We start from the raw sequence: 18,473 nt of genomic DNA on the forward strand, positions 1-18,473 counted from the left end.
AATTCAAAATTTATGATGCTCCTACCTGAGCCTCAAATCTAAAACAAGGGCAAAAACAATGGATGTTGTGCTGCGTAACAGTCTTCAAACTCACAAAACATACATGAATTCAGGACCGCGAAGTGGGCATCAGTTACTTCATTAGAGCTTCCATGGCTGAAAACAGGTCAGAGAAACACAAGAACAATGATCCAATATCTGAAACATCCTCATTATCATATAAGGCAATAACATTAAGGTGAATAACATTAAGCTTAGCTTCAGTGATTGAAAAGCATTTTAGCGGCAACACGTATTTTCCATGGAAAAATAACAGATCTGCCAAGTGCATCCAAGTATGGCTGTATGAGAATATAGAACTAGAATGCCAGAGATAAGATAAAGATGCCAATTCTTTCTATTACTGCATGAACAGTTAATGATGGTTCGTAATAGCAGCTCATAATAGTAACATATATGTCTTCCCATGTGTTTCGATCAACGGATGTCAAGACTGGAGAAGGTATAGGTCAATGTCAACTATACTCTGATCAGCACATCAGAAATTGCAGAGATATAAATTGCAGCATCAGATCAACACAAAATATATGGCAGGCCAGAATAACATCATTCTAAGTGATTGGAATCTACATGGTGCAACATACTAAGCTGGCATGACTACCAAAAGTTAAGCCCCCAATGAGATTGACACTCCAATCAAAATCAGCATATGAAAATTAGGCAAGAAAAATGACTACAGGTGAGGAATTGAGTGATCATCTCTAATAAAAAGAAACATTAGCTACTATCAAAGTACACTAGTACAGAGTCATATGTTTGATGTATCCGCGGCACCTCCTCTCTTCATCCATGGAAGGCTCCCGGCATCCGAACATTCATCCGAACCAGCAGGTAGCTTGCCCTTCAGATTAGACCATTGCCAAATCTTTGACACGGAGAAACTTTCCCCTTTGTTCCTCGCGCAGATCTTCTTCCCCTCCATAATATCAGCATTGATTGAACTTAAACCAGCAGGTCTTCCCCTCATCGCACCACCAGCGCCATTCCTATTCCAGCCAGGCTGGAGAGCTACCCGGAGCTCAGAAGTGCCAAGAACATACTGATAGGTGCCCATGGAGAAGCATCTCCTTCCATCCAGGCTGCTGCTGCTGCTCTCCCCTTGATCCCTACTCAACACACTGGCATTGACGTCAGCATTGCCACCTTGCACGGGACCCTGTGTTCCGACATTCTTGAACTTCCCCAGCCTCACGGGGAACACCCTCTTCTCAGCCACCGGCGTCTGTGCCAGCCCTGAAGCCTTCTGCCCAGGCAATCCAAACCCGTCGTCGCAGTCCTCCGACAGCCTCCCTTCCTCCAGCCTCTCCTCGAAGTCGAACATGGTGTCGTCCTCGCCCATGAGCCCCGGGACGAAGAGCACCCCGCGGCAGAGCGGGCAGGTGGAGTTGGAGAGCAGCCACGTGTCGATGCAGTTGAGGTGGAAGGCGTGGCCGCAGAGCGGCAGCAGCCGGAGCCGGTCCTCGGCGTCGAACTCGCACAGGCACACCGCGCAGTCGAACGGCTCCTTGTCGCCGTCGCCGCCGCCGCCCACGACGATCTCCCGGTAGGCGAAGACGGGCAGCGCGTCGATGAAGGCCTGGTCCAGCCCGGAGTCGTGGAGGTGGAACAGCTGCTGCAGCTGCCGCTGCAGCGCCGCATCCGCCCCGCCGGCGTCCCCTCCCGAGACCCGCGCCGCCGCCGGGGCCCCTCGGCCGCCGCCGCGGCGGTGCTGCTTCTTCATGAGGACGCGCACCAGGAGGTGGAGCAGGCCGGAGATGAAGAACACCACGGCGAGAATCACGATGATGAAGAGCACCGCGGGGCTAATCTTCCCTCCTCCTCCGCCTCCCCCACCCACGCCCGGCGTCTGCTGCGCCACCACCGGCGGCAGTTGCGGCTGGGGCGGCGGCGGCGGGGCGGCGAGGGTACCGTACGGGAGCGCGTCCCTGACGACGCGGGCGCCATGGAGGCGGCGAGGGGCGAAGGATCCGGCGGACGAGGACGAAGAAGAGGCCGCCGCTTCAGCCATGCGTGCTAGGAGCTCGGACTGCGAGACCGCCCCCGCATCTCATCGGATCCCCCGGCGGGCCAGAGATGCGATCTTCGGGGGGAAGGAACCCAGCGATCCCCGCCGTCTGGACAAGATGCGGAAGTCGCACCTAAAAGCGGCGGCCCGGGAAGACGACGAGGAGCTAGGGGCCAACGAGGCCTGAGACCCTCGGGACGGGAGCTTTCGGCTTGGAGCAGGCGGGCGAGCGATGCCGCGGAGGGGAGGGAGGGAGGGAGGGGAAGAGGTGGTGGGGGGTAGCCGGGTAGGAATTGGGTGGAGGGGTTCGGCGGCCAGGCCAGGCCACTGTGGCGAGTGGCGAGCCGGGGTGGGGAGCGGGGAGTGGTGGAAGCGCACGAGCTGGGGCGGCGAAAGCGACGGCAGCCAGAAAGAATGGTGCGGTGGCGGCTCGGTGGCTTTTGGGTTTGGGAGTTTTTGCGGTGCGTGCGCGTCGCTTTCGGCCGCGGGGGCGAGGAGCTCGTTCACAGGCAGAGCGGCCGGTCTCGCTCGCATACGCGCGGGGCGCGATGTCAGTGACGTCAGCAGTGGAGCACGGGGCTCGTGGGCGCGTAACGTGAGAGCGTGACCGCCCGCCTGACCGGCTGGGTGCCGCGACGGCCGACTTGGGTTTCGGACCTTGGGAGGGCTGGTGCTGGTTCACTCTAACCTTTCTCCAATTTTAGCGAGATTGTTTGAAAAAAACTCTAACGAGATTAGGGTTAGGGTTAGTAAAGATACTTATTTTAGCGAGCTCTCATTTCTTATTTCGGGTTAGATTCTTTCTCCCTCTCCTTTGATTTTGGTTTTGGAGGGGAAAATATCAATATAGAAGCGGTAGCCTAGCCCCGCGTATGATAGCGGATGCAAGAGTTTATGACGAGATAGCGGAGATAGGGAGAGTATGACAAGATGGCAAGGCAACCATCAATGAGTATAATATTGATATCTTATGTTCTTGACTTAACATAGTTAATATAATAAATATGGTGGTGAGAGTTGCCAAGGTTAGAGTAGGAAAACAATCTAGGACCATCCGCGTGGTGGAGATGCTTGTCAGAGAGAGAGAGAGAGTGGAGGCGTTGGGATGGAAAAAAAGATGTAGGAAGAATAAGGAAGACTAGCTAAGTGCTGAATTTTAACCTAGTACCCTCAAGTTTTAGCTATTTGGTGGACCCAAACAACAAAACGGTCATAAATAACTTTCCTAAATTAAAAGCCTATAAATGATAAGTAGGTTAAAAATATACATGAATACATCCCTTGGTTACTCATGATCATAGTTTGAGATGTTATTTTATGAGTGAAAGGATCTAGAATGTTGACTAGAGGGGTGAATAGTCCAACCTGAAAATTTTTCACAACTTCGAATAAGCTTATCAACAACTTTCGGAGTTTACGGAGATTGTTCCGGAAATTCTGCAACTTGCGGAATTTCCGGAGAAATACAACTTTGAACTACGACCTTATGCAAGCCTTGCTCAAATATAAATCGCCATATATAGGTTAAGCAACAGGATATTCTAGGTCTTTGGCACAAGATAGAATAGCTGGAAACTTTCTAGAAAAGTAGATCAAGCACAAACCCTAGAAATATGTTGTATGCTTGAATATGAACAAAATTAAGAACAACAAGCACAAGAGACCCAAGGATTTGTTTACCAGAGTTCAGCTTCACACCTTGAAGCCTACGTCTCCGTTGAGGACCCACAAAGGGTGAGCTTTTCACACCTAAGCCACTTTCCTTACTCTAACGACCACAAAGATCAAGCTAGAGTCATTTACTCAATTGTCGGGGTAATACAACTTTCCGTAGGCAACCACAACCTTGGATGCTCCACAGGCAACGCCTAGCCAACTAGAAGCTTGAAGCTCCAAGAGTAACAAAAGCGAAATCACCAGCTTGACGAAGAACAAGGTGCTCTTCCGGAACATTTTCCGGAAACTCTGGTCCTCCAGAAACTTCCGGGATATTTTCCGAAAACTTTGGAATCTCCGAAATATTCCGGAACAATCTTCGGAAAAATTCCGAGCTCTCATGTTAGGACCATTCTAAGTATCCTCATGTGATGTGCAGGTGCAAAGGTGTCTCTAATAGGTTGGTTAGATCATCTTGAGCATCTTTTTCAACATAAAGACCAATGGTTACACATCTCTCTTAATAGTGCGGCATTCCTATACTCAAATTCAAACCATAAATAAATTTAGCCTTCAAGCCCTCTATCTATTCATTTCCTTTTTTAGGGGTCAGTCATAAGTACTCCATGTCCATCATTCCTTTTAAACCTGCTTATGCACTTGAAAGTTCATTAGACTTAAGCTTGCATCATTAATCCACAAAAAATCACTTAGGGGGTCAAGATACTCTTCAATGAGTAAATTGCATCCGCGATACAACAACTTTGTAGGTGGGTGCAAATGAACAACTTGTAAATGCTTAATTTAGAATAATAACTTGATAGGTGGGTTAATATTGGTCCAACAACTTGTAAAATTCTCATTTTGACTGGTAACTTAGAAAATTGGTGCACCTACAGTCCAAACCGACAACTTATTAAACAAAGTACATTCCCGCAATAATTCTTAATTTTTATCAATAATTTTTTTTGATAGTGATCAGACCATTGCTTCTCAACTATGCACATAACCTATTATTTGTTGATTAGTTAAAATTGAATCAAATTTTAGAATTACGCCATTGTTATTACTAAAATACTACTAAAGTCCATAAGCGAGACCATGTGGACCTTATGTTTTCTTTGCGCTTCTGCTCATGTATTCAACAACTACATAGAAGCACATTTGTTTATGTTATTTTATCAATTTTTTTTCTTTTTAAACAAGTACGTGATGCTTTAGAAAATACATATGCAAAATTCCTAAATGCTATTATTAGTATGTATTAACATATTAGCTTTTTTATAGCTTAACAATGCAATATAATCAAACCTGTAAAAAAACAGTGAGGGTGAACTTATCAATATTGAATATGAAATTAAATATTTCTAGTCAAATTAAATCACTGTATAAAAATAATTAATATGAAGATATATTATTAATTTTCTAAACACAAGGTTTTAGTCTTGCCAAATACATTGTCACTGTGACAGGAATATCAATGGTAAAATAATGTTTAATAATTTATTCCAACATGAATATATATCTTAACCTGACATTAGCAAATATTCGCTCATTATAACATTTGGACTGCAGATGCACTAATTTACCAAGTTATTGCACTAATTTAAGCATTTTGCAAGTTTTTGGACTAATCTGCATCCATTTGTAAAGTTATTGTACAAGATTGTACCAATTTGCACCCACCTGATAAGTTTGTTGTATGGTATGGTGGTTGCAATTTACTCTTATTTTATTTGCAAACTACTTACTGGAAAGTTTGATACCTAAATTTAGCTTCTCCTCTTGCACTTAGCTTGTTATGGATGCAGGGCTTAAGTTTGAAGAAAGTAGCGCACTGACAAATTCCGGTAGCGTTACCGGCAGCTCAATTAGCCAATGGCGCATGAATGTATGGGAGTAGCCTAGAAGTTTGCCGGTGGCAAAGAGCACTGTTCGTGGATTATGGGGGTTGACTGGCTCAGCCACGGTCCACTGTGCCGCAACAAGAATGGACTTGGACCAACCAAATCCAAGCTGCAGCCTACGCCTTTCAAAAGGCCTGCTTTTCAAAGGAAATGGGTGAGAATGACTTTTCACTCTACATCGACATATCAAAAGCAGACCTGAATTTCACCGGGAATTTCTGAAAAGCTGTAAGCAGTGACCTATGTGCCAAGGGCGGACCTTCTGCAAAAGCCTATCTGTCCATAGCGATGGTTGGTAATGGCAGCCGGTCGGTGCATATATGGTTTAGGCCACAACTGTATTGTGACCGAAACCCGTCAGTTCAAGCTCAAATGGCCTTACTGATGTTCGTCATCATGACCGCTTTTCACGAAATCTACAGCGTCATCTAACAGAACTGGCCGAATTCATGAATGCAGGTCAAACTGTTTTACATGAATTCGAGATGCCTGCGTCACGGACGGGAGCAACAGAATACACAGCAGATCCGCGGCATTTTCTTCTTCTTTTCGTGACGCTGGCAGGTCAGCAGTTGTTGTGTAACAAAAAGGTGGGTGTCCTTGAATCTCACCGGCCAATGGGCACGGACAAGGACAGGCCGGCCAAGCCCGTCCATGGGCCAAGGCCATGTGATACCCAGTTAAAACTAAGCGCAACTATGCAAAGCGCCACCGCGACGCTGCACCCACCGGCCACCGCACGGTAAATTGACCCTGGTTTCGCACGCGTACGCCGACGCCGTTCGCACACCGCACGGTGGCCGGCGGTGTCTGGTAGCCGGCGTGCATGCTTGGTAAATTGACCCAACCCCTCGTCTGTCACCAATGATAGAAAGAGCTGACCCCAAGAGCACAGCACCAATCAACAATGCAAATAGATCAGCAAGATGTGGACTGGAGAATACACAAACAGAAGACATGGCAGGATGAGGGATAGTAGAAATATATAGGTGACAGGGATACATCTGAAACAAATCATATCGTTAACCAGAGTCCCAAACTCTTGATTGCATTTTTCGGTAAGTTCACGATCGCAGGTTCAGAGCCACCACTTCCCAGGCTAAGTTACGTTTTCTCCGCGTTTATCAGCAAATTCAGTCATGCAATGATATGCCAAACAGTTTGGCGGGTGGATTGAGCAGGAGTGCCAACATCAGGTCCTGGGCATCATATAGACCGAGATGAATCATGTTTGTACAGCCCAACCATTGCTTGGTGGAGAACGGAGCCTCCCCGTCGTCGTTCACTTCTTGCGCTGAACAAATCCATTCTCGGTCAGGTACTCCACAAACTCATCTATGAGGTAGGGCCAAGCACCTTCGTCGTCGTAGTTGGATAGCTGTGGATCGATTGTCTGCGAGAAAACAAAATTTAATAATTTGCAAAAAAGAGAGGAAAACTAAGCAAATCATGGAAGCCCCTAGAGCCTAAAAGGAGACACAATGACAAGGAACAAGACTGCAGGTTGCTTATGAGCGACTTATTAGCTGTTCAAAGCTTTAGCTTAACTAGTTCGACCTCAGAAATGCAGATTGCAGGCCTAGATGTCAGCTACAGTCGAACCACCTCAACTGGACGGATTTACCTCTTAATAATCTCAATCACATTTATCTGCTAGACTGGCGTCATAAGCAGGGGTTCTAAATGCTCTAGCATTCACACTGGGCATCTATGTTAACCACAGGCCACAACAGGAGTTCCATATACAAGGAAAGGGAGGTAAAATGGACACAAGTACCTTTACAAATTCCAGCAGCTGGGCCCATGTGTCTCTAGATATGGCTTTATTGTGCCTAACCTGAAATTGGAAGAACTCAATATGAGCAACACTGATGCAGGACGCCATAGACTTTGAGAATGAGAGTAGTGGAGCCACCTGACTTCAGTTATACCTGTAAAAACTGGCACCAATGATCCAGAAGAGGCCAGTTCCTTTCAGCAAATAGCAACTGCCACATTCCAATAGCAGTCTCCAGTGAGAGAGACTTTTGACCCTGTCAAATAAGGGAATGTGATAAAAAAAGATGCATAGAAAATATCAGCATATGTATACTATTTTATGAAGAAAAAACTGCCAACAGCCAATAGATATGAATAGCCACTGTGTCTACTGGATGAAATATTCTGCAGTTAAGGCTAACCTTTTCCCTTGCCCAAGTGAACGCGAAGTTGTAGATCTCACGAAACTTATCTGGGTGAGAAAAGTGTAAACACACAGGTTGGATATGGAAAAGAAAAGGAACTCATTTCACTCTACACATCTAATTCTAAAGAAAAGGAAACCCTTTGCCGTGAATGCAGACTTTCTACGCATTGCAGAATAACTTTCTGAACTAACAAGGGGCCACATCTAAACTCCAATAGTAGAGAAGTTTTCCTTGAAAAAAAGGAAACTCACTGTCATCTTTTAGCTCAGCTCGTAATGATGGTAACTTTCCACGAAATTTCTCAATTGAATCTACCCTGCAAATAACAACTAAACTTATAAAAAGAATTATATGAATGATCGATTCAGGATCCTGATCAACTTCATATTGGAATATAACGATTGCCAACAGCACTCACCCAATTGACTGCAGTCCACCAATGAATTCCTGGCGAGTAAATTCACACATTGTGGCGGCTTTCATGTGCCACGATATGACAAGCTGTTAACAGCACACAGAACTATATAACTAAGAGTAATAATGATCCAAAGATAGCAGTGTCAAATTAAATAGATAGAATAAGCATTAAGAAACTCAAGCAGGGAGAAAACATCTCCTTTGCTTTGTCTTAAGACAGGGGACTACCAAACCCATTTTGAGATGTACTCACACAACCTGAGAGCAACCTGGTATGAGCCTGGATGGGCAGCCTCTCAACTGGAGGCTCTACCACAAGGTTTTCACAGGTAGAAAAAGCATATCATTGTAAACTTCATTTTTTCTGTGCAAGCACTACATGCAACACAAACAGAACCGAATCTAACTCTGGTGGACCAGATTACACTACTATATCTTCCACAGAACTAATTCGCAAAAAACTTTAATAAAAGGTCAGCTCAGAAGAAGCTAAGCACATACCATGACAATATCCTGAGGATCCACCTGTGAAATAAAGATGAAATACATGCATCAGAAATATATAGAAAGTTGGTACCAAAAATAGGCAATATAATGTACTAAACAAAAGGCACATTTTACAAGCACTTTCCCCGTGACAGAATAAATGGAAAGCCATATAAATAAAAGAAATTCGTGCTTTAAAACCCTCCATGAAATATAGACAATAGTAAATGGAAATTACAAACTCAAATCACATATCATAATCCAGTCTAGATCATCTGCTAGAGACAAGCACAAAGCGATGAACCAATAAGCCAACATATACAAACTATAAAGCCAATCAAATCCAAATTTGAGTAAATCTGATCGGTGTCAACGAAAACAATACTATGCTAGTATAATCTATCTCTTCCAAAACATTCAAATAAACCATAATAATTGAAACAAAATCAAATCCTTTTCCAATGCATAGATGTCTGCTAAACTGCTAAAATAAGTAGCACATCCTATTGCATAAATAAATATGCTGCCTGGGGTTCATGCTAATTGAAAATTCCTAGCCTGAGTATGTAGATTGGCACAAGAAATTGGTATAGCTGAATCTATCATGGATATAGTTTCAGAATAGTATCTTTTTAAAAAATATATAAAAACATTTAAGATAGCAAATAACATCAAAATGCTACCTCAGAGACCATGTAAATGTCCCAATTTCATTTTCTATTTGCAATAAAATGGAGTACGCACTACATATGCCAAGAGGTGGAAATCAAGTGAGTAAAAAGTGAATGTATATTTACAGATGAAAATAGCTCTCCTCACCTGCAGATCATTGCAAAGTTGAGATACTCCCTCCACCATGATCATATCAGCATCAGGTTCTGCCAACAAAAACAAAATACACTGTGAAATCCTAATTTGAACAAAAAATCACAACAGGTCAAAGAAACGAAGAATAGGATTAATGTATGTGTTACGGACATTGTAGTACTTCATACTGCATAACAGCTTGGGAACATCCAAATGTATCAGGTAAGGCAATGGAAATGGTTACCTTTGTATCTATTGAAAATGTCTTCAAGGTGCCGAGTATTGACCGCAGAAATCTGAGGCTGGCTATAGAAGAAGTCAAAAGCTCCTTCCAAGTGCCAATCACTAGCTTTCAGTGCCTGAAGGGCAACCTTCTCACTGCATCGGATGACAAAAATTGATTACAAAATTTGTGATAAATGAACTTCAATCTCCATTAGTTGAACATACACCATTTCTGAATTCAGAAATGATGTTTGGAGCCATGGGGCAACCATGTATTTTGTATTCCTGATTTTAATGCCTTATGCACCGAAATTGAAGTTTGCCTAAAGAGACATCATTTCAGAATTGCCAGCTATCGAAATTCATCTAGCCAAAGAGACATCATTTCAGAATTGCCAGCTATCGAAATTCATCTAGCCAACTAGATATCTATAAATTGTAGAGGAACCACAATAAGTGATGTTATAGCGCCAACATAAATAATTATTTATTAAAAACAAGATGTCAAGGCACCAAGTACACTTGAAATTTGTATTCCGAAGCTAGTAAGATTCCTAGCAAGTATATGCCTACAAGAGATGAGATGAAATACAAAACAATGCAGACAGAAACAACACGGGCTCCCTGTGTGGGAACTGGATACAAGGTACACGGACCAGAACAGGTACCAAATTTTGGAACATCGATATTATGGCAAGCACTAAAATCCATCTTAGATCAGAATAAGCATATCATACATGGATTGGCAGCAAGTGTATTGCAATTTGAAGATGAGAATGCACAGTATCATTAAGATTTCGACCAACACATCAACCATTTAACCACCTAACCATGTAACCAAGCTACTAGCAACCTTGCAAATGACCATATTAATTCGAGACCCTAGAGTCCACATACAAAATAAAATTCCAGCACCAATCAGATAGCCTTACCTGGCGCCAGTTATGGTCATGAACTGCTGCACCTTGTCGCGGTTTCCTCTCCCCAGCTTATACTGCACAGCGCGCGCGCACATAGCACCCAAATCAGCAATATTATCTTTTGAAAAATAGGTCAGATTCCAACACTTCGCACATCAGATTATACAAGTTAACCCACGAATCGAAACCGTGAAGGGACAAAAGAACCTCGACGGCAGCGATTCCCGCAAGGGCCGATTCAGATACCCAAAAATCTAACAAAAAGTGGGGAGGAGATCGGGGGGAATAGCACGACCAGGATAGGTGATGGGGGTAGAGACTCGAGACTCACCATCTTGGATCGGAGCGCGAGGAGGACGCCGGGGAGGGGAGGGGAGGGGGCGGCGCTAGGTGGGGTGTCGCCGTGAAGCTTGAGCTCTTGTGGCCTCTAGCGCTCTCTCGCCGCCTCGCCCTCCTTTTTATTCCCCCTCTCCTTCTCTCTCTCTCTCTCGCTGTGAATGAATGCCGAGTTCTAATCCAGCGTAATGTTCAAAAAAAACAAACTCTAATCCAGCGTGGCGTGTGTACGCAGACGAAGACCCGGCCCGTGCCGAGGAGCGGAATGACCGAAATGCCCTCACTCCCATGGGAAGACTCGGCCAGTCCTCGTACATTTCGAACGCGCTATCGAATTTGTGGCTTCAGTTTTGTACCAATCCCTTGGGTCTCAAGCCCCTCTCCCTTGACGCGGGGTATGAGGCGAAAGTCGAAACACCTCCTTCAGTGACTGGCAATTGTTTTTAGAAAACTCAATATTTATTACTTAGCTCGTTCGTTCGTTCATCCATCCATTCATTCAAACATACATACATCTCATATAGAATTCGAAATCTTGGTTGCATTATTCCACCCTTGACAGTTGACACATAAATACCGAAGGAGGGTGAAAACTTATGAATGCGCCAGTTAAATCATGAAATAAATCTAGAAAAATGCAAGTCTCAGTGTCGAGACAAGGACTCGAACGTAGGTTCCACAACAAGAAAAGTACAATCAATTCATAAGTATGAAGATTTCTACAATCATAATATGCAAAAATATAAAGTATATAAAATAAAGGAAAGGGAAAGTTTATATTGTTTGGTACATTTACACTTATTATTTTAGATATTTTCTTGAACATATAAATCTCTTGCATATCTTATATTAAATAAGAAGAAATGGTAGAACCCTGAGTCCACCACCCACTCATACCATTAATTCTTCTTGTACGTGCATGCCAATAATAGAGTTTACATATAACCACATGTGATCGTAAATAATTTGCCTACACTTCTGATTCTAGTGAACACGAGAGGAGGCGGAGTAGCTATTATGGGGCATGGCGTGAGAGTTTTCTTTGATATATATTTTATGTAGTGGACATCTTATAAAATTTATTGACCTATCACTATTTGTAAGCTATTAATTATTACTTAATTTTTGGACATAGTGGCAAGCTAATTGTTTTTTATCAAATCTAATTTGTAATAAATAGTGATGAAAGTGTTAGCATATTTATTTTTTTTATACTTTGATTGATGACATTGCATATTCATCCTTGTACATGACATGTTATAAATGCTTAGCGAGAGTTGGTTTATGGTGTTCCTTTATTAATAAAGTGGACCTCGTTTGTTTTTCGTTGGATTTGCACAAATAATATATCATTTTGCACTGAAGGATTTGAAGTAATTGAATAAACAACACATTTTTTTATACTCTGCAAATTACATTAATGAACACATGCTCAAAGTGGATACTCCAGGCCATACAATAATTATTTTAACTAAACCAAATGAGATAACATATAGATCTTATTGTGCAAGTTCACTCACATTTTTATAATTTATCATTGATATGATCAAAATAATATCATACCACATATTGGAAATTCATTCAGCAAATTATTCTCTTGATGGAAATTTATCATTTGTCAACACATATTAGCTACTAACTAGAAGCTTAATAGGCTCCATATTGGAAATACTGGTTTGCTAGAGTGGAGAGTAGCATGTGCGTAGAATTCATCTATTTTGCATATTGGATGAATTTGCTATTGTTGAATTTTGCATCCTCAGAATCTTTGTAAAGTCTAAAAGACAATATTTTAAGTTACTTAAATCCTTGTTTCTAAGTAGTTTGTACTTATGAAAGCTATTAGTGGTAGGGTGAAAATATGCATATCTATCACAAGATGAATAAATATGATATATAAAATGCATCACTTGGTTGGTTTGAATAGCTATGACATAATTGTAGTCCATACTTATATAATACAAGTAACCAAAAAGATATATTTTTATCATGAACTTGACATACTGTTGACGCCAGATTTCGTCACTAGTAAAATCGGCGCCAAGAAGAGAGGGAATTGGAAAGTACAGTTGGGAATCGGCCGAATGGCGCTACAGTTCTAGATTGGTTGATTGGTGCTACAGTCCAAGATCGGCCAACGCTACAGTGCGGGATCGGCCAGTGACTTCTGCCTCGCTTCCGGATCGGACACGCCAGGTTCCTGATCGGTTACCTTTTGCCGATATGGAATCGGCCGATTAAGGAGGTTGGGATAATTGGGCCGTTATGGGCTTGGAAAAGAATAGAAGGATGAAGAGGAGATCGGCCCGTAGAGCGTATAATAACCAACTCAGCACGAATCGTGCTTGCAAATATTCATTTTCTATTTGGATTAGAGATAGAGTTCTAGTTAGTTAAGGAGTCATCTATACGGGGCTATAAATAGTTACCTTTGTAAATCTGTAATCATCAACAAATCAATACAACCAACTACTTTTTCCTCGTACTTACTTTCAAGCAGGCGACTTCGCCAAATACTTTCTCTTTTCACGAGTTCGTACAGGTTGGCAGGGCTGCATCAACTTGATCTCCGGCCGATCTTGTAAGTTCCGTTTACCGAGTAGATTCTAAGCTCTAACTTCGGGCGCATCGCTGTTGTTTCGTTTAGATTTATTCACTAGTTATCGATATTTACTAGAATTATAGGTTTTACCTGTCTTTCTAGTTTTATCACCAGTTATCCAGCTAGGAATCGGTGGTTTCGGCTTTTCTTTACGTTTTGCTATTAAATTCATCTATTTTATATTGCCGATTGGATCTATTCCTAGTGTTGTTACTATAGCATTGTGTCAATTACTCTAGTAGTTTTCTGTCTACAAGGCTACAGTGATCGGCTGCCTTATAGCCGATTTCTTTATTACGGCAAATCGGCCGATTCGCTGATAAGCTCTCTCAAGATCGGAAACTTAGCCGATCGCGATTTCTGGATCTGACACGTATTCTACCTTGCCAATCAACAGGTCAGATTGGCTGGCACGCCGCGCGAACCGCACCAGGGCGATCACCCGAACAGTAGCTAAGCAGATTCTCCTGGGTCGTGTGTCAGACGCTGCGGATTCGAGAGTTTAAGCCAGATCGTCCACCGATTGTCTGGACAGGAGGTACGTTCCTTCGATCCACGGAGGAATTTCCAGAAGAAAGTGGCGTTCCTGGAAGAGTTGGAGGACGAGGAAGACGTTGAAGTCGGACTTGCGGAGTGGATCATTGGAAAGAAGCCGATATCATGCCCATTCGGCAAAAAGGAGCCAGAGGTGTTCGGTTTTGACACGACGAAGGCCGATAAAATCTTCGACCTTCTCCTCCAGGAAGGACAGGTTAAACTCTCACCGTATCATACAATACCTTCTGCCGAACAACTAAAAAAGATGAAATACTGCAAGTGGCACAACGCCACATCCCATGATACTAATGAGTGCAAAATCTTCAGGCAGCAGATACAGTCAGCCATTGAGCAGGGCAGACTTAAATTTGAAGTGCCGACAAAATCGGCCAAGCCAATGAAGATCGACCAGCACCCCTTCCCCACCAACACGGTTGATACGGGAAAGAATTCACTCCAAACAAAGGTGCTGACGTCCGAATCGGCTAAAAAGAGTGGCGCCGTTGACCCCAGAAATCAAGCTACGCCTGAAGATGTCAAGGGGAAGCGGCGGATGGAGGACGACGATGGCGAATCGGAAGAGCCACGCATTACTTCCCAGTTCCTGCTCCGGAAATACCAACTTCAGCATGAACGCTCAAGATCCCGGGAAGAAGCAATGCGACGGTACGAAGATCACTGGAGGTGCCCGTTCTTCATCCACTGTTGGGAAAACAACCTCAGGCTACCTTCGGCCGATAATTGCCCAGAATGCAACGGTCCATATCATAGCAATCGGCCGTTCAACAGGTCTCACTCCAGAGACGGAAGGCCAGAACCGATCAGCAGGAATTGGCGCAATCAAGATGACCAGCGCCCTCCCGTGCATGATCGGCTGGGGGGCAGAAGTGACCGATACGATCGGTCGGAAGATAGACGCCATGACAGGCAGGGGGGCAGGACTGATCGACATGACCGGTCAGAAAACAAGGCCAATGTTCACAGCCGGCTCGAAGAGATGGCCGATGCTTGGGTGACAGACGAAAACCCGTTAGGACGAGAAACGGAGTGGGAACGCGCCAAGTCAGGGGGCAAACCGATAAACCCCAGGTGGTGTCCCGATGGATTGACCAAGTCTCAAAAACGAAGAATCCAACGTCTCCGCCAATGGGAACAGCAGGAAGAGGAACAACAGAGCACGACGGACAAGAAGGAAGGAAGACTTCGGGTATGGCGCCCCAAAAGAAACGATAAAGAGAACGACGAATCAGCGGGTGACGAATCGGCAGCCGATATCGGCATGGTTTTCATACTGCCGATGGAATTCATGACTCCCGCCGATCAACAGGATATATCGGCAATAGAAGAACAGATGGCACAGTTGGCTTTGGAGCCAATGATGGCCACGTTCGAGAAGCCCGAAGATGATGAACGACAACACATGAAAGCGCTATTCCTTAAAGGGCATGTCGACGGCCGCCCCCTCACTAGACTGATGGTAGACGGGGGAGCTGCAGTCAAATCATGCCATACGCCGTGCTCCGGAAGCTTGGAAAAAGCGATGACGACTTGACCAAGACGGACATGATGCTCAAGGACTTCGAGGGCAACGTGTCAAACTGTTGGGGGGAAATATTAACGATCCCCTAAATATGCCACTTAAGGAAACAGACACGAAGGCCCGGGCCAACCTAGACATGATCAAAGCTCCGCCTCGCCCGACCACGGCGCGGGGATCGGGAAGGGCCGACCCCCCTCTCCAAAGTTTCCGCCTCGCCCGACCACGGCGCGGGGATCGGGAACGGTCGACCCCCCTCTCCAAAGTTTCCGCCTCGCCCGACTGCGACCCCGGGGTCGGGGGCGCCCGACCCCTCGCCACGAAGTTCCACCTCGTCCGACCCCAAGCAAAGGGGTCGGGCGCGCTGGGGCCCCCGGGGCAGGGATCCCCCTCGGATACGGTCCAGATGGGCAAGACAGACAAAATCCTGTGGGTCCCCCCGTCGGCCTTGCCATAAGTGCGCAGCAGGATTGGCAGAGGGAAGGGACGACCGCACTCCTCACACAACCCGTCACAAGTACCCGTGCAAGCTACAGTGCCGGCGGCTGGCTCCCATTCGCCGCAGAGTACTCATGGCCTGCGCCGGCCGGAGCGAAGGAGAGACCGGCCTGTCCTCGGGCCTCGCGCACCCTCAGGTCCCGCACAGCAAGGATGTGACGCCCTCCCTCCGGGAGCCATCGTCTGAATAACAGCATCCACCGTCCTCCCCAACAGACACCAGGGTAACGACGGAACGCCCTCATCATGACCCGACGCCTACGGGTATCGAAGGAGCTACCTGTAGGGTGCAACAACACTTGGCATACGGCGACCTCCCCCTCCGGCATGCGCGCCGGCGTTCGCCCAGGGCCGACAGAGGCGTCGGACGCCTAGGATCTTGCTCCTCCTTCCTGCCGTATTTTTTACCATTCTACGCTTTACTCTTTACAGTCCTCTTTACCCGATCCCCACTGTAACTCCGGCCACCCCCTTGCGATATAAAAGGCAGAACCCAGGGCCGGAGGGGGGATCGGCTTCTTCTCCCACAAGCCATAGCAGACAACGACTCTTCCTGAGAGCGCAAGCACTAAAGAGACTTGGGACCAGTCCCTCTCTCGTCGACCTGTAACCCCTACTACAGAACCCCGCGTGGGCAACACGAACATCCTCGATACTAGATGTAGGGCTTCCTTTGCCCGAACCAGTCTAAACCCGTGTCTCCCACGCAACCACCTGAGGCTTACGCGCATAAAAGAAATTTACTAGTCTAAGTCTTGATCCGCTGATCTTGACAACGACAGTTGGCGCGCCAGGTAGGGGACCTTTGCGCGTACATCTCCAGTCTCAGATGGCCAATTATGATAGCAGCTTTGCTCTGGGCTCCCTGATCCGTTTCGGGAGCCTGGACTTCCTCGCCACCGGGGAAGGGATCGAGCTGATCCCTGTCCTCGTCCTACCCGCTCGCCCAGCTGCCCCCGGCCCTGCCGCCGGGACGGCGGCGAGCGGTCGCTCGCCCACTGGAAGGACCTCACCAAGAGGACAGCCCTTCGGGCTATGCAACGCCACGGGGGCTTAGGGACGCCTCCTAGCGCGGTCCTTGACCACGTCGCCCGCAAGCAACGAGCTCGTAGGCGCGGCGAGGACAATCTCTGACGCTGGCTCCAGCAGCGGGAGTCCCCACCCCTCGCGCGAGTGCCTTGTGGTCGACGCGCACTCCGAGGGGTCCAACGGCGATGGTGCCGAGGGGAGACAACGGGTTCCCCCCTCGCGCGCCGCAGCTACAACTGGAGCCTTACCCAGGGCCCCGGAGTGCTCTCGGCAACCAGAAGCGCGCGTGGGCGCTCGCCAAGAAGTAGAGCACCCCCACCACGAGGGGGGAGCGCGACAACGGGCGCGCGACGTCCAGCAACGCATCTGTGCGGACGGAGAGCGTCCGCCGCTCTTTGCCCGCGCTAGCCAAAACGTCGCAGCCGCGGCGGTATTGCTCCGACAGCTCCCCGAACCGGCGACGCCCGAGGAGCGACGGGCACGCCAAGAGATGCGTAGCCTGCTCGAGTGCGCCGCCGTCCAGCAGGCGGAAAGTTCGGCGTCCCGGCGACGCGGGCAGAACGCCAGCCGGGCGACGCCTGACGCACCACCAGAACGGCGGGGGGAATCTGTCCATCAACCCCCTCTGGGGGCGAATCAGGCCGCGTCCGCCCGACGAACTCCGCCACCCGCGGGAGGCGAGGCTCGATCCGTCCACCAGCGCGTCGGTCTCATCCGCGACGCCCGCGACACCCTGAACGCGCGGAGACGCTCCCGCGCGGACAGGGGGGACGGGGCAGATCGAGGCTACCACGTTCACCGTGGTGGGGAAGACCGCAGCCCGAGCCCAGGAACGGCTGGGCCTCGGGCCTTCTCCGCGCGCATCCTAAATGCGCCCTTTCCGCCGCGTTTCAGGCAACCCACGAGTGTAGCCAAATACTCAGGGGAGACAAATCCTGGAGTGTGGCTCAGCGATTACCGGCTTGCATGTCAAGCCGGCGGGGCGGATGATGACCTGTTTATCATCCGCAACCTACCCCTTTTCCTGGTAGACTCCACGCGAGCTTGGCTAGAACATATCACTTCGGGACGCGTTCGCAACTGGAACGACCTGAAAGAGGTTTTCATAGGAAACTTCCAAGGGACGTACACGCGCCCCGGCAACTCCTGGGATCTCCGGAGCTGCCGTCAGGGGGCGGACGAGTCCCTCCGGGATTATATTCGGCGCTTCTCCAGAAAGCGCACCGAGCTCTCCAACGTCGCGGACGCCGATGTCATAGGAGCCT

At 47.0% G+C, this 18,473-nt stretch overlaps 2 protein-coding genes across 2 annotated transcripts; both read right to left on the reverse strand.

The window, feature by feature from the left end:
- Positions 1–588: 588 nt before the first annotated feature.
- On the reverse strand, positions 589–2,417 carry LOC117854049 (RING-H2 finger protein ATL46). The gene has a single exon (XM_034736330.2). It carries the CDS (start codon positions 2,066–2,068, stop codon positions 809–811), a length of 1,260 nt encoding a protein of 419 aa, XP_034592221.1. The 5' UTR covers positions 2,069–2,417; the 3' UTR covers positions 589–808.
- Positions 2,418–6,586: 4,169 nt separating this feature from the next.
- Positions 6,587–11,178, reverse strand: LOC117853296 (uncharacterized). The gene is made up of 11 exons (XM_034735690.2): positions 11,001–11,178; positions 10,682–10,743; positions 9,769–9,902; positions 9,537–9,595; positions 8,733–8,756; positions 8,233–8,315; positions 8,066–8,130; positions 7,809–7,858; positions 7,560–7,661; positions 7,406–7,465; positions 6,587–7,021 (listed from the first exon to the last, which is right to left on the reverse strand). The coding sequence occupies exons 1-11, from the start codon at positions 11,001–11,003 to the stop codon at positions 6,911–6,913; spliced, it is 753 nt and encodes a 250-aa protein (XP_034591581.1). The 5' UTR covers positions 11,004–11,178; the 3' UTR covers positions 6,587–6,910.
- Between the last annotated feature and the right edge of the window lie 7,295 nt (positions 11,179–18,473).

Source organism: Setaria viridis, chromosome 4, assembly GCF_005286985.2.
Source record: "Setaria viridis chromosome 4, Setaria_viridis_v4.0, whole genome shotgun sequence".
NCBI lineage: Eukaryota > Viridiplantae > Streptophyta > Magnoliopsida > Poales > Poaceae > Setaria > Setaria viridis.

Coding starts and splice junctions, on each gene's coding strand:
- LOC117854049 (XM_034736330.2), bottom strand. CDS start 2,068: ATGGCTGAAGCGGCGGCCTCTTCTTCGTCCTCGTCCGCCGGATCCTTC.
- LOC117853296 (XM_034735690.2), bottom strand. Junction 7,662..7,808: donor TCACTTGGGCAAGGGAAAAG/GTTAGCCTTAAC, acceptor CTTATTTGACAG/GGTCAAAAGTCTCTCTCACT. Junction 7,466..7,559: donor ATTGGTGCCAGTTTTTACAG/GTATAACTGAAG, acceptor TTCCAATTTCAG/GTTAGGCACAATAAAGCCAT.